The 15,171-nt window shown below is 41.7% G+C and overlaps 1 protein-coding gene across 3 annotated transcripts; it reads left to right on the plus strand.

The window, feature by feature from the left end:
• The first annotated feature begins 238 nt into the window (after positions 1-238).
• On the plus strand, positions 239-7,093 carry CCDC127 (coiled-coil domain containing 127). 3 transcript variants are annotated; one of them, XM_081167286.1, is made up of 4 exons: positions 239-586; positions 2,981-3,063; positions 4,022-4,150; positions 5,820-7,093. In XM_081167286.1, exons 3-4 carry the CDS (start codon positions 4,030-4,032, stop codon positions 6,488-6,490), a joined length of 792 nt encoding a protein of 263 aa, XP_081023412.1. In that variant the 5' UTR covers positions 239-586; positions 2,981-3,063; positions 4,022-4,029; the 3' UTR covers positions 6,491-7,093. The 3 variants fall into 3 exon arrangements, with proteins under 3 accessions (XP_081023412.1, XP_081023413.1, XP_081023414.1); XM_081167287.1 differs by having other exon boundaries at positions 239-394; XM_081167288.1 differs by lacking the exon at positions 239-586 and adding an exon at positions 1,162-1,196.
• Positions 7,094-15,171: the final 8,078 nt, after the last annotated feature.

Consider the following 15,171-nt stretch of genomic DNA (forward strand, 5'->3'; position numbering starts at 1 on the left):
AGGGCGGGCGGGAAGAACCAACCAACCGGAGAAGGGGGGACAAGCGGGAGCTTTCAAAGGCACCTCACTGTCTAAAGGAAGAGAGACGCGAAATGCCTTTCTCGGTTCCCCCAAAGAGGAAAAGTATGTCTGCCTAGTGCTCTTTTGTACTCGAAAGAGTTTCCGAGGGGGGAAATAATCATTATCATCATCCTCCCCCTTGTCCTCACAGGGATGGTTCGTTCCAAGAGTGGGGCGGGGCTTGAAAGGGCACCTTGCGCAGGCGCAGAGAAACCTTGGGTGGTCGCACCTGCTCGGAGGTTGAGGGGCAAGTTTCTTGTTTCTGGTTTCCTCCCTCTTTCCCCGGGAGGTGGGAGGGCGCTTAAGAATGCCCACGTTTGATAATAACAATTAGGTATTTTTGCATAGTAAATTTATATTTATTGCCCGCCCTTCCTCTTAAGCTATCAGGGCGGATCACGGCACCAAAAGCAGAATAAAACAGTCCTTTTTACAATAGCATTTACGTGTCTGTTTCCACTACCAGGACCAAGAGAAAGATTGACAGGTGACAAGCGGAAAGGCGGAATCGAACTCGACCCACGAGGTACTTGGGGCCCGGATTTTCTCCCTTGCCTGGGACCTGGTTGAACTAAAGGCTTCGCCGGATGCCCTCAAGGCACGTGGGATAGCAACAAACCCGTGTCTTTCCCCCGTCCTTCCCCCACTCTCTTACGTCTCAAACATTAAGTGGCCCTTTTATAAGTCAAGTGAAAGGTTCTGCTTTTCAGAAAGAAAACAGATTTGTGGCTGCGGGTGGAGTTGGCTGGGCTTGTTCCACTTGAGGCTGCGGTTAAGGATTTGTGTGGTTTAAATGTTCTTCCACTGGAGCAGAAAAAAAATTAAAAGTAGAGAGAGCTAATAACATTGAGGGATTGATGGGTTCTAGCCTAGGCTTTCCTGATAGGCTAGTTTTCTACGTGCAGTGAACTGCCTTTATCTAGGATCGGAGAAACCGTAACCCTCCTCCAAGTGTTGTTGGACACCATCTTGGCCACGCCGCTGGCTGGCCTCAAACATCTGGTGAGCCACAGGTTCCCCATCTTTGCCATACATTGGTATGAAAGTGCATCCTGGAAGGAGGGATGTTTTCAGCTACCCCAACCCCTAGGATGGACTGGGAGCAACATCATGGGAGGGGTTTTTCTAGGACCAAGGTGAAACTGTAAAGCTGGCTTGTTATTCTTGCTGTTGGATGCTAGGTGTTGTTTACATAGTCTTCTTACATTTATAATGTACTGTGTTTTTTGTGTTTTAAATTTGCTATTGTGTTGGTTTGTTATTATGATATTGACTTTTCACTGTTTGATTTTGAAATTCGTTCCTGTTTTCTTTGTTGTAAGAGAGCCAGAGTGATGTAGTGGTTAAGAGCGGTGGACTCGTAATCTGGTGAACCGGGTTCGCGTCCCCGCTCCTCCACAATGCAGCTGCTGGGTGACCTTGGGCCAGTCACCCTTCTCTGAAGTCTCTCAGCCCCACTCACCTCACAGAGTGTTTGTTGTGGGGGAGGAAGGGAAAGGAGAATGTCAGCCGCTTTGAGACTCCTTCAGGTAGTGATAAAGTGGGATATCAAATCCAAACCCCTCTTTCTTCTTCTAAGCCGCTTTTGAGCATGATTTTTTGTGTATGGAAAAGTGGCATACAAATAAAATGAATGAATGAAAGTGCATAGGTGTGCTGTATGTGTGTTTCTGTATCGAGGGCTTCTAAGAGTTTGGGTATATTTCTCAAATGTGGCCATGAAACGTATAGAGTGATAGCCCAAATGTCAGTGGCCTCTAGCAGTAGTTAGTGCTTAAAGGAGTGACCTGCGAGCACCTGGTTTACATCATACAGTCAAAAAAACTGGGCCTCTTCTACATGTGCGTGCATCGCTTGATTCCTATAAACACAGGGCTAGTTCATAACTTCAGGTTAAAATAAAGTGATCTGTGAATTAATATGATAGTGACTTACAGCTTCCCTTGTAGTTTACATGTAACCTTCTGCGAGTATTTAATTGATACTGTTTTAGGAGCAATAAATATAGTTTTTGCAATGACCATGCTGGCTGAAACAGTAACTAAAACAAATAAATGAAAACAGTAATAGAGATGCCTGCGTGAATGAGCTACCACAGAGCTGGCACTGCCAGTAGAATTGTTCGTTAGCCTGATGTCATCTCAGGGACCCAAGTGCTTTTTGGTTTAATTAAATCAAATATTCAGTGGCTAGTCACAGTAGAGAAATTAAGTAATGTATGTCTTACATGTAAACATCGATATAGATGCACATGAAGCCTGGCAGCTATGTGTGAATTGACTCATTTGAATGCATTGCATTTCTGGTGACACCTGGGCAAATGAAATTTTGTCTGTAAATGTCCATTCACACATGGATATTATCATTTGAACTGGCATAAAGTGATAAATAGTCAAGGGAAACTTGGGCCTTTTCAGACAGCTTCTGGATATGTAGCTTGTTAACAGTGGGATGTGCAGGTACAAATTATTATTTATTTATTTCTACCCCGCCCATCTGGCTGTGTTTCACCTTTGTTTTTGTGACAGTAGAAAAGTTATATAAAGTCAAGTTATATAAAGTCAGTAAATTTTTATTTCATAACACCTTTGGGACTCTTCTGTCAATTATTATGGAAATATCCTCTCCCCCACTGTTAAACAGATTGCTGTTGAAATTATTATAAATACTGGCACAGGGCTTGCATTGGGATGAACTCAGATCTCATGATATTCCATGTCCTAAAAAGAGAAAAGTTCGTGTTTTCTTTTGAACCCTTGATCTTATCACTTTTAGCAAGTAAAGATAAAATTATACTTAACTAGCAACCTGGTGTTGCCAATTTAAAAAGTTCATCGAAATAAAAATAATTTTAGTACTGTATTCAGAAATGTATGCCTATGTTTCCTTGCAAAACATGAACTGTTTAACTTAATTTTAGTTCCAGGATGGCTTTGATCAAGAGGCTTTTCCCTTTATCTTCTGAGTGATCAAATTTGTTTGACTGCTAAAGAGAAATTAAGGGTAAGGATTTATTTATTTCTCTTGTGTCCTTGTCTTTCATGTTCATTTAATGTTTCATTTAGAAAAGCTGTGAATATTCAAAAGTACTGAAGTGCTAGTAAACCTGGGATGGGGAGTCCTGTGGCCCTACGGATGTTGCTGAACTATAACTCCCCCCATCCCTGGTCGCTGGCCATGCTGGCTGGGGCTGATGCAAATGGTGGTTCTGCAACATCTGGAAAGCCACAGGTTCCCCATCCCTTTTGTACACGCACTATGATTGAATTTTGGAAAGCCAGTGCCTAACCACTGCATGAAATGTTCCACATTTACTGGGCTGGCCATTTTCTTGTGAGCTGCTTTGCATTTCCTGACAAGAGGTACCTTTGCATAGTTGAGATGGAAGTGAAAGTAATAGGCTGAACTGGCCAAATGCAGACAGGGGAGCATGTATGCTTTCACTTGAGAGAAAGCCCTCTGAATGACCTTTGCTCCCAGGAACACCAGTGAGTCAAAGCACAAGGCCAGTTAGGTGTTTCCTTCGTAATATCAGTACCAAGGAAACAATTCCCTTTCTCTTATCCATGCCTGTTACCATGATTATTCCCACAGGAATGTGTAAGGAATATGTCTATATGGATGGGCTATGAGTGAAAATGTGAAGGGAAATCAGCAGGAGAAGCGGAAACTAGGGCAAAGTAGTAGTAGGTGAGGAGCAAGTAAAGGGTCAAATGATGCAGCGGAAAGAAGGAAGAGGGCAAAGAGAAAGGAAGGTGGGCAGAGCCAACGCACAGGAGGGAATCTGAGACTGGCTCACCTTCATGGCCACATCCCCACCCCTTGGTGGGCATTGAACTATTCCACCCCTTCCCTTGAGAGCTGTATTGGTACTGTGTCAGTTTAAATGCATCTGTTGAGAATGAATTTTACAGTCAGGTATTAAAACAACCTAAATGTTTTGTTTCCTCTAATTTTAAAGGTCTGTCCATGAATAATTTAAATGACCCTCCTAACTGGAACATCCAGCCTAATGCAAGGGATGATGAAGGCCATGGAAGCAAATGGAATTATGCTTTGTTGGTTCCCATGTTGGGGCTGGCTGCCTTCCGTAAGTGACACTTGAAATAAAATTAGACTTTCTCCTTTTTGCAGTTTGTTGGATGAGTTATCTTGACAGGAATTGGTACAAACTGGACTGGGTGATTGAATGGAGCAAGTTCTTAGAAACCTTGCATTTTTACGCTGTGAACCATCCGGAGATCTATGGTTGAAAGACAGTATACAAATTGAATAAATTGTAAAAATAATGTTTTTTAAAAAACTGCAGTGGGCTTCACCTAATGTGGGATAAAGTCAACCAAAGCCAACATAAACTTAGGAAAAGAAATATGTATTACTTTTTAAAATAAAGAGTAAGAGTGATGGCCATACATAGGAAATGTGCAAACCTGGCGTTAGATGTCTTTATTATGGGTAAATAATTTTCCTCCTAAAAAATGTAGTTTTCAAGTTCTTAATGTAATATTTCCTCTGGTCCAGAAGTATAAAGTGCATATAAAAAGTCAAATCACTATACAGTGGTACCTCGCAAGACGAATGCCTCGCAAGACGAAAAACTCGCAAGACGAAAGAGTTTTTCGTTTTTTGAGTTGCTTCGCAATATGAATTTCCCTATGGGCTTGCTTCACAAGACGGAAACGTCTTGTAAGTTTGTTTCCTTTTTCTTAAAACCGTTAATACCCGTTAAAACCGTGCTTCGCAAGACGAAAAAATCACAAGACGAAAAAACTCGTGGAACGAATTAATTTCGTCTTGCGAGGCACCACTGTAATTGTTTGTGGGTTTTTTTTGGGGGGGGGGGTTGGTGAGGCTCCAGGAGAGATATATTAAAGTAATGGCTAGAATCCAAAGAATGCTTTGACTAATTCCAGATAAGCAGGGAGTTTGGGCTTTGGGCTTTTTGCCACTTAAAAAAAAAAAGGTAAAGGACCCCAAGACAGTTAAGTCCAATCAAAGGCGGTTATGGGGTGCGACACTCATCTCACTTTCAGGCGAAGGGAGCAGGCGTTTGTCTACAGACAGCTTTATGGGTCATGTGGCCAGCAGGACTAAACCGCTTGCGGCACAAGGGAACACCCTGACGAGTGCCAGAGCTCACAGAAACGCTGTTTAACTTCCCGCTGCAGCAATACCGCTACTAGCTGCTCTTCATATCACATAACAAGACTTGAAATTGAGGTGACTTTCAAACACAACATGTGCTTTCAGAAGTAATGGGGGGGTTCCTTTAAATAAATAAGGAAGCCTAGGGTGGCTGTTGGAATGTCATCATAGTATTTATGTCTGCATCTCTATTTCAGAAAATAATAATACTGTAGCCAAGGGTCTCTTGCTTTCTTTCTCTTTGTTTGCGTTGTTGGCAACTTATTTTTAACTGGGGTCATATTCTACATCTAGCAAGTGCCAAAACTTTCACCCCGTCCATAGGCTCAACCCCCTGCACGTTTATTATGATTTATTAAATTTCTTAGTCGCTTTATCTTGCCCAAGGCAACCCAAAGCGACTTACAAACAAAGCCACTTAGATACATTAAAACCAAGGAGGGGAAAATGCGTTAAAAACATCCCTGTACTCCCCAGTGGGACTTTGTCAGATGTAGGCATAATTTAATAGATAGGTATTTTCATTAATGTTGGGGCTGTTGTTGGAAGTATTATTAGATATTTTTGTTGCAGAATTTCAGTATTAATCATGAGGTATTAATCATGCATTGCAGGTTGGATCTGGTCCAGGGAGTCTCAGAAAGAGATAGAAAGAGAGAGAAAAGATACCTATAGAAAGCTCTCATTGGTACAGAGAGAACTTGAATCTAAATATCGTGACATAATCACAGAAAACCGCCGCACAGTTGCTCATTTGGAACTGGAACTGGAAAAGGAACGGAACAGGACAGTAAGTTACCGTGAAGCCCTTGTCTCTCAGAGCCGTAAACTGGTAGAAGAAAGAAGAACTCTGGAACAAGAACGTACAAAATTAGAAGAAGAGAAGCAGATTCTGCAGCACTCTGGAGCTGCCGGTGCTTTGTATCAGAATTGCCTGGAGAAGGAAGAGCAGTGGCAAAAGAGAGCAACTGCTTTACTAAAAGATTTTGAAGATGCTCTTACGGAAAGGCAGGACATCTACTGTAGCCTTGTGCTACCAAGACACCGGCGACTGGAAGTGGAGAAGAATTTGCTGATTAGAGCAGCAACTGATCCAGTTGCTGTGGACCTGGACCTGGAAACTGGCTTAAAAGATATTTTCAGGCATGATACCTATTGCAGTAATTTGCTTAACACCAATAAACGTCAGAATGGAAGGCTAATGTGGCTCTACCTTCGATACTGGGAATTATCTGCTGAGCTCAAAAAGTTCAAGAGGGTAGAGAAGGTCATGTTGGGAAAGTAGTAGCTAAAAATTACCGAGTATCAATACAATACACGTGTCAGATATGGCTGATTTCCTCTGGGATCTCAGCTTCACCACCATATATGTATTGGTCATTTAACAGACTATCTTAAGCACTTAATGTCTTTCTTTGACTCACCAAGGTGAATGGTGATTGTGTGGTACCATAATGCTCAGGTTAATTTCCCTGGTGGGTTTTGTTAACTGCAGCCCTCTGCATGTTTACTCAGAAATAAATTTCACTGTTTCAGTGGGGCTTATTCCCAGACAAGTGTGCTTTAGGGTTGCAGCTTAGATCAGGGTACTGGGCTTAAAAGACAATGACTTCAGCTTCTGCCACTTGCATGACAACACCTTTTCTGTAATAAATCTTACTATGCTACTTGGAAGCAGCTATTCTTAATTAGCATTTTTGCTGTTTTCAGTCTGAGAGTCTACTATTTATGGCTGAGAAAGCACCTCTCTATAAATTGTTGGAAGTGTGTGATCAAGTTCTCAAGTTAGTCACCTTTGTGATCTGAACTAAGCTACATGTAACACTGTAAACCCTGTGATCCTTGGATGAAAGGTGGTATATAAATTTAATAAAGAATAATAATAATGCTTAATGTCATTAAGTGGCCTTTTATTAATAGTTGCTTTGTGCAGCATGAGATCAGAGTTTATTAGCAAGGCCTCCACCGAACTGATTTTCAAGGCCTATGGATCATGTGAAACAGTAGTCAGAAAGAGGATTCCCCAGAGCAAGTGCAGAGTGCCTTTTGATTACCAGTGAATGACCACAGTCAGCCCCCACCCATCTGCGATGAAAAGGGAGGAATTTCCAGGCTTGGAGGTGCCTTTCTCACAGCCTAAAACTCTGGAGTCTCTATTTTTAGAATAAAGCAGTGTGTGTCTGTGCTCTGTTTAACTTTGAAGTGAACATTATTGAGACTACTTGCTTCATGTCTTTTAAGGTTGCTTTGTAAATATGTACTTCTCTGCTCACCTATCAAAAATCAGAATCTTCTAATGACCAAGCAGAAGAGCTTTTATAAACTGGAAATACCTATTGGCACGTCACAACTAGCATAGGCAAGATAGTAGCATTTGTGGACTTACTTGCAAGGCAAATTTAAGGTGTTTTACATTAAAGGCAAAATAACCACTCATTTGTCATTTCATTTTGGTAGATATTTGCCCTACCTTCTACTACTACAGTGGTACCTCCGGTTACGAACTTAATCCATTCCGGAGGTCCGTTTGTAACCCCAAACCACATGAGGCACACTTTAGCGAATGGTGCCTTCCGCTGCTGCACTGCTGGTGCGTGACTTTCGCTCACATCCCGGGGGAAAGTTTGCAACAAGGGGCATCTACTTCCAGGTTAGCGGAGCTCGTAACCCGCAATGTTCGCAAGGAGGATGGTACGTAACACTAAGTTCCACTGTACTGGTAATTGTGTCATCTGATGGTATCGGTTTCACTTTCAGCAGATAACATGAATTTCTAAAAAACTAGTACAGTATATTGCAGATACCAGTAAAGGCTAATACTTATTTTAGTATTAATATTAATATCCTGCCTCTTTCTCTGAGTTTCAGTAGAGCCCAGGAGCAATGACAGCAGCACTAGAAAAGAGTGTCTAGATTAGATTTGAAGAAGGCTGTTGGTACTTCCATTGTTTCAAATGCCATTCTTGAGGAAAACATTGCTATTTTTAACTGGCTTTCTGCTTGAAGCTTATTTATTATTTGATACTTAGCTGTAATACTATATTGATGCATTTACCTCTCTTTATTTTTTAAAAAAATATATTTATTGAAAGTTTTTAAAATATAACAGAAAAAAAGAAAAATAAACATACAAAATAGAAAAGCAGTTAAAAACACATTAATTTTCAATAACATAACTTCCTTACACTTATTTCCTCGGACCTCCTCATACCTCCCTTCTTTGTATTCCAGTTCGATTTGTTAGTTCAGCAAATCCTTACCATTAAACTTTACCCATTTGTGAAACCTTTCTCCCCCCCCCCCCATATCTCTTAAAGCATTACAGCTGGAAACCGCTTAGTTTCTATCCAACATCCTTCTAACATTCATTAATTTTACAATGTTTCTGTAAATAGTCTTTAAATTTCTTCCAGTCTTCTTTCACCGACTCTTCTCCCTGGTCTCGGATTCTGTCAGTCATTTCTACCAAGCATTTATCTCTGTTTACACACAAATGCTATTAGGCAGTGTCTTTAGCAAAAGACCCAGTTGTGTCTAATGCAGGAAATGAACCCAGTGAACCAGTAAAGTCTTCATATAGTTTTCTTCCCGGTCGACCACGATCAACAAGTCGATTCCTGGGTGACTGCGAGCTCATTTTCCCGGAGTTGGCTCCGGCAGGAGGCTTTGCGGATCCCCTGCCGTGCTGATCTACCCATGCGATCAGGCATTGTTAGACTGTTCCTTAGCCCCTGTCCTCCCCGCAATGGCCCTAGTGAAGGTGATCAGGGAGCGGGAGCGTCGCCGGTGACAAAGGCCCGCCTAAGCGCTGTGTCGGAGGCGAGCAGCAGTGCATCTATTGTGAGGATTTATGGCGTGCCATAACTTTGGATCCCCCCCCCATGGGTAGATCACTGCTAGTTTTTTATTCCGGGAATAGATCACAATCTCTTGGGAGTTGGACACCCCTGTATTACAAGATACTGCCTTGAAGTGTGGTAGAGCAGCTGGAAGGGTTTGTAGATCTGTGTAAGATAGAGGCGAGGGGGCAGAAAGAGGCAAAACCTGCATTTCATGCCAGGTATAACTATTTATCGTGAATATCTTTATTTCTGGTTTGGTGGTATAACATTTTTTATGGCCAGTATACCCTTTGAACATTATTTAGAATCTCCCCCTTCCCTCTGAAATCTCCCCTTCCACAGATTGCAGCTCTGCCACCACTTTTCCACCTCCTCTGGTTTCAGGTCTCCTTCTCTTCTGAATGAAGCTCATTCAGCTTGAACTGAATGCATGTGCCCTGCCACATCTCCTCTTTATCCAGAAATCCTCTTCAAAATCCCACTCTTGCTTGGTTGGCAACTATCCCATGTTTGCAAGATGAGTTTGTTGCTTTCTCTAGGCAAAAGCAAGGACCCTTGGTTGCCCAGCTCTGAAAGCCTAGACAACTCTGTCAAGAGTCAAATTCACTCAGCATCTTAGTTCTCTTCTTAACCTCACAAGCCGAATCTGAAGGAGGGGAAGGGACTTTTCTGCAGGGCTGCCCATCTGCTGCACGATGGGTTCCCACTGCTGAATTCTCAGTCTTTAAGCTTCCTTAACCACAAGGGACTATGGTTGCTCACATTCTTCCCTTTTTCGTGTTTCTTGCCCCTCTCTGTTTTCTTGCTTTTCCTCACAGGTAGGAGATATATAAGCTCTTTACGGCAAAAGCTTGTGCTACCCTGTGAAAATCCATATAAATTGTTGATACTGTAGAAAAACAGCTACATAACAAGGGAAACTAGTTGGCCACTGCGAGAACAAGATGCCTTTGGCCTGATTCAGCAGGGCTTTTCCTGTGTTCTTAAAACAAGCCTTGCAGAATATTTTATTATATCATTTGTCCATAGTTTCCCAAGGCAAATCACACAGTTTTCGATTACTGTATTGGCCCAAATATAAGCTGCACCTTTAAAATTCAAGGGAGGGGAAGGAAGAAAAAAATACAATACCTGAATAAATCCATCCCTAAGTTGATCCTGGGAAAGGTAGTTTCTCCCAAGGGGCGTTTCAATAGTTTCCCTGTGGGCTTCTTGGATGCCGCACGAGAGGGAGGGGCTAAGAGGCCTCTTTCTCTTCCCTGCTTCTGTTTCCCACCAAATTAAGAGTGTCAGCAGCAGCAGCAGCAGCCAGGCATGTGGGGCAGGAAAAGGGTTTGGAGGGTGGGTGAATGGATGGCCCATGCTCCCAGGCTGCTTCGGGGGGGGGGGAGGGAGCCGCGCCGCTTTGCCGGCGGCATTAGGGCACAAATAAGCCACGCTTTTAACTTTTCACTGTCAGAATTTGGGGGGAAAGTGCAGGTTATATTTGAGCCAATACACTATATCGCCTCTAAAACAGTATGGTCTCAAATGAAAAACATATACAGTAGTGCAATCTGATGCGTGTCTTCACAGAAGTACATAAGCTGGGAGTGAACTCACTGAGATTTACTCCCAGGAAAATCTGTATGGGACTGCATTCTTCTGTTAACTTCCATTGCATGTGTTTCTGAAATCATCAAGAAGATACAAAGGCTTCTAAAATTCCAGCAGCTTCCTGCTACCTTGGAATACTGCATTACCTCACAATGTACAGCACATGTCTCAATATAGCTTGAGACATAAAACCAGAGCCAGGGAGCTAAATTCTCCCAGCTGGGAGATTATCTTAATGTGGGCGGGTCAATTACTGTGGTATTTCATTGTGTCTAGTATACAAAATATGGTTTGGTAACATTATTTGAAGTTATATATGAGAGAAGTGAAAACTTTTGCTTGTGGTGAGCTGTATCAGAATCAATAATGAGTTGGTGGTATTTCTAATGCCAGCAGATGGCACTGTGGTGTAGTCTTCTATGAACAGAAAAGCAATAAAGTATATGTTTGCATAATCATTATTTCTGTGCAACTAAAACTGCTTGAGGTATGGTTTGCAAATACTGACTTCCAAATAAGTAGCAGTACAAAAAGGAAACAAAACATAAGCTACTCAGTTGTATCTCTCATTTCCTACTACTATTCCAGGGAGGCTGTGGAAATCCTTTAGAAAGCGCCCGGAGGCAGTTTTGGGATGGATGAGGGCAATCAAGCTGTGGCTTAAACTAGATAACTGCTGTGGGCACAGAAATCTGTTCTGGATGGAGGTGGGCAGCCACTGTTGGAGAGGTCCCATGAAGTACCAAAAATTCAGCTTAAGGGTTTTCTCAGGTCACCAACCCTTTTTGCACCAATGGGCACATTTTGAAAAGAGAGTGATGTGGGTACCAGTCACAAAACAGCTGCCATAGTGTGCGCATGACAACATAAAATGGCTGCCAAGTGGAGGTGGGCACACCATAAGATCAGGGACTACCTGATTTCAGATGAACCCACCACAGCAAAGATGTATCCTGGTCACCAGGAAAAAAGGAAGGGCGGTGGGATGCTGTTGGAACAGTCCTTATCCACACAATTTATGACAGCCTCTGTAAAATATAAAATCACGATGTGTTGCATCACATGTCTCAGGCCAAGTGTTAGTTGAGTAAACCAATTGTCCATGATTGAGGCCAAAAAGATAAACCATCAAAATATGGTCTTACTGAAATAGTCTCAGTAGGTATATGTTAAAGGTCTTTAGAGAATAAGTCTTCTCTCCATTTCGTGAGACTTGAGAAATGCTTTATTGACAGGCAAAGTTTGGCCAAAGGGTCTACCAGAATACATCACCAGAATGCTTGATCTACAAGTCAAGGTGACTACAAATTATCCTTCTTCAACTCTGAAATCCTTGGCTTGTGATATACATATTACATGTTGACGAATAAGGCTACCCTCTCTCCGTAAGATGTATAAGTCAATGCCTGCAAGCTTCATTAGATTATGATGGGAAACTGTTGCACTTGCCTTGCATTAAACAGCTACAGTGAGAAGAAATGGGCACAAGTGCCTTCAACCCGCAAACATCCCATAATGGTGGCAAAGACAGGCACCACTTCCTGCCTTTTAGGACTTACTGTGTACCAAAGAGTCATCTTTCCCTCCTTGCGGCGTCTTTCTAAGCATCAGAGCTGTGGCTCTCATTTCCGCTCTGCTCCAGGTTCTTGACTCTTGTGCTTCCTTCTTGATGTTCTGCAAGGATTATCTTTGTCTGTATCTTTGGTTTAATTATTGTGCAAGTTTCCTTTTACTGCAGTTCCTCTGAGTCCTTTCAGCTTCATCCACCAAGGACAGGGCGTTCCTTCTCCCTCCTTCCCTCCTGACCATGTTTTTGTTTAGAGTGTGAGGCTGCTGTCAGGGACTTGGTATATTTTTATGCATGTTCTGGACCTTGTCTATTTTAGTGTATCTTTTTGAACAATAACTGACAGCTCTCTGAAAGAAACAGGAATCTGGCAGAAGAAAGGGCCCGGCCCTATATATTGTTGAAAGTAAACAGGCTCCAAAGTTCTTCGGGAGTTCAGGGTTTGCTCTCCCTGTCTTTCTTTTGCTCCTTTGTACTTTTCGCTGAGAGGGTTCTGTCCCAAATTTTGCCAAGGGACTGGGATCTCTAGGCACCAGAGGAGACGGGTACTTGACACCCATCAATGATTTTGTAACCACATCCTAAGTAATTTGCCTCTGAAGCCAACTAAGGACAAATTCTCAAATGTGGAACTTCTTTCTTTTATTTTTACAAACGTTGCCTTCTGCTGTGCTGCTCTAAGAGGGGCTTTTGGTGCACTCAAAACAAGCCCTTTGTTGACCTAGGTCTTAGGGAAAACGGAAGCAGAGAGGGAGTTTAATGTGGAAGGATTCTGTAGAGAAAGGGGTTAACAGAGAGAAGACCTTGGAGCTTAATCTGGGCTCTCATAACCATAGAGCCAGTCCTAAAAAAAGATAGCAATTCTTTTTTCCTTTTTTTTTTTTTGTCCTGTCCAGAGCCTTCTGGATGCTTAATCTTCAAGCGTGTATATATGTACTGCCATGCATTTGACATATATATGACTTTCAGAAATCCAACTGATTAATTAGTACATTGGTGCTTTTCCATGCCAGGATAAGCTTGTACCAGTTACCCTACCAGAAGAAAAATGACAGCCCAACCATCACTTCTTCTCATATAAGATGTGGTTCTTTTACCAATGAATCAGATACTGGTTGGCATGTGGTAACCAGAAAGCCATTTTTATGGTGATTTAAAGCACAAATCTAATCCTACAACGGGGAGTTCTCAGGTGATGTTTATTATTTGTAAGCATATGGTCGTCAAAAGCATAATGAAATCAAGCATTTCATGGAAATAAATACTATTAAAAGTTCCTGTGTATGTTTTGAATGTTCCAAAGTCTGTGAGCCATAAAGCCAAGCTTAGAGACATCATCTTACAGATATAACTCCATTCAAAATCACTTAACTCCATTCTTATCTTCACTGCAGACTGTATCTTCAGTATTTGCCAGTTCATTCAAATATAACACAGTTTCAGTCTCAAAACTTCCTCATTCATCCAGCTCCATCAGTTAAAACAGCAATTCCCAGTTCAGATATACGCAATTCACCAGTTGCTCTCATATAGATGAGAGCTTGTTTGATCCCTGGTCTTTCAGCTTTTACCTCATGAGATAGTAGCTGAGGTTCCTTACCCACAGGCACTCCCTCCCTCCCTCATTTTTAACATCTACCTTCAAATAAAAAAATGCTTTCAAATAGCCATTTATCATGGTTAAAGTTATTCACAGCCATGCATTATTCAGAAACAAGATAAAATAAAATGGGATTTATTTGGAACAAAATAAAACAAAATAAAATAAAATGGGATTTATTTGGAAGCAAATTATATTTTTAGCTAAAACACTTCAGCACTTTGATGAGTAAGTGGTATATAACTTCTGTTAAATAAATATATTTAAAGGTGCTATTGAGTTGCATGTGGCTTAATCATGGAAATGTGTAGAGGATTAATGCTTGCATCAGCATGCTGGCTCACATTACGCTTCAGACCTACCACCCATTGTTGCAAAAACTCACAATTTTTTGTTGTACTCTAACCCTGGTGGTTGTAAAGCATATAATGCAATAGAAGGGAACAAAATAAAATAACAATCATCTAAAAATGCTAAATATATCTAATGACTGAGGAATCATCATATTTTTGCTTGGTTTATTTGACAGCCCAGATACCAGACAATCCCTAGTGTAAACTAGAGAAGTTGCAAATATGCTGTTATTTATACTGTTGGCCTCTGCAATGGATCTCTTGTAACAGTCCGCTTTCATCGGCTGCACCCTTAAGTCTATGTTTGGCCTCTATACTGGGGCATCTCCTTAGGACTGCTTTAACCTTTGCATCTCATTTTCTTGTAAATACCCTAGGCTCCACAGCCTATTTTTTTGTATATCACAGAATCTTTCTATTTCCAGGCCATCATCCCATGCTGCGTTGATAATGTCATCATCCCACTATGCTTTCTGTTCATATTTCAGTGCTCTTTCAGCTTGGATAATGATCAGTTCTGTAATTTTTTTGGTAGAAAACCCTTCAGGGATAATGCACACAGTGCACACTACTTTCCAAAAGCACCCAGAGATGTGAAGAGTGTTGAAGGAACCAGCAGGTGCAGAGCACCAGCCAAACATTTTCCTCAAATGCATCAGCCAGTTTAGAATGTTGGCAAAGCATGGAACTGGACTGCCATGTGAACCACTTTAGTCGCTAGATGCAAACTTCCTCCTAGCCCTAACATTTGGATCCCCATTTTTTTCCAGGATCTATGCATAACACTACTTCTGATAAATCTGTGTCATGACGTTCATACAGTCCCCATTGAATTGTTTGGCTTCAGTTTTGATCCACATTCTCATGAGGTCACCCATGACTAAGTCAGGGGAATAGATCAGATCCCATGTGGAAGGAACTCTTAAAGGTAACTGGGTTCTAGCACTATGTAATGTTTTTAAAGCCACAAGCTAGAAAGTAATTTGAAAACCCCAGCTAGGATGCTAC

Source organism: Podarcis bocagei (assembly GCF_964188305.1).
Source record: "Podarcis bocagei genome assembly, chromosome: 13".
Lineage (NCBI taxonomy): Eukaryota > Metazoa > Chordata > Lepidosauria > Squamata > Lacertidae > Podarcis > Podarcis bocagei.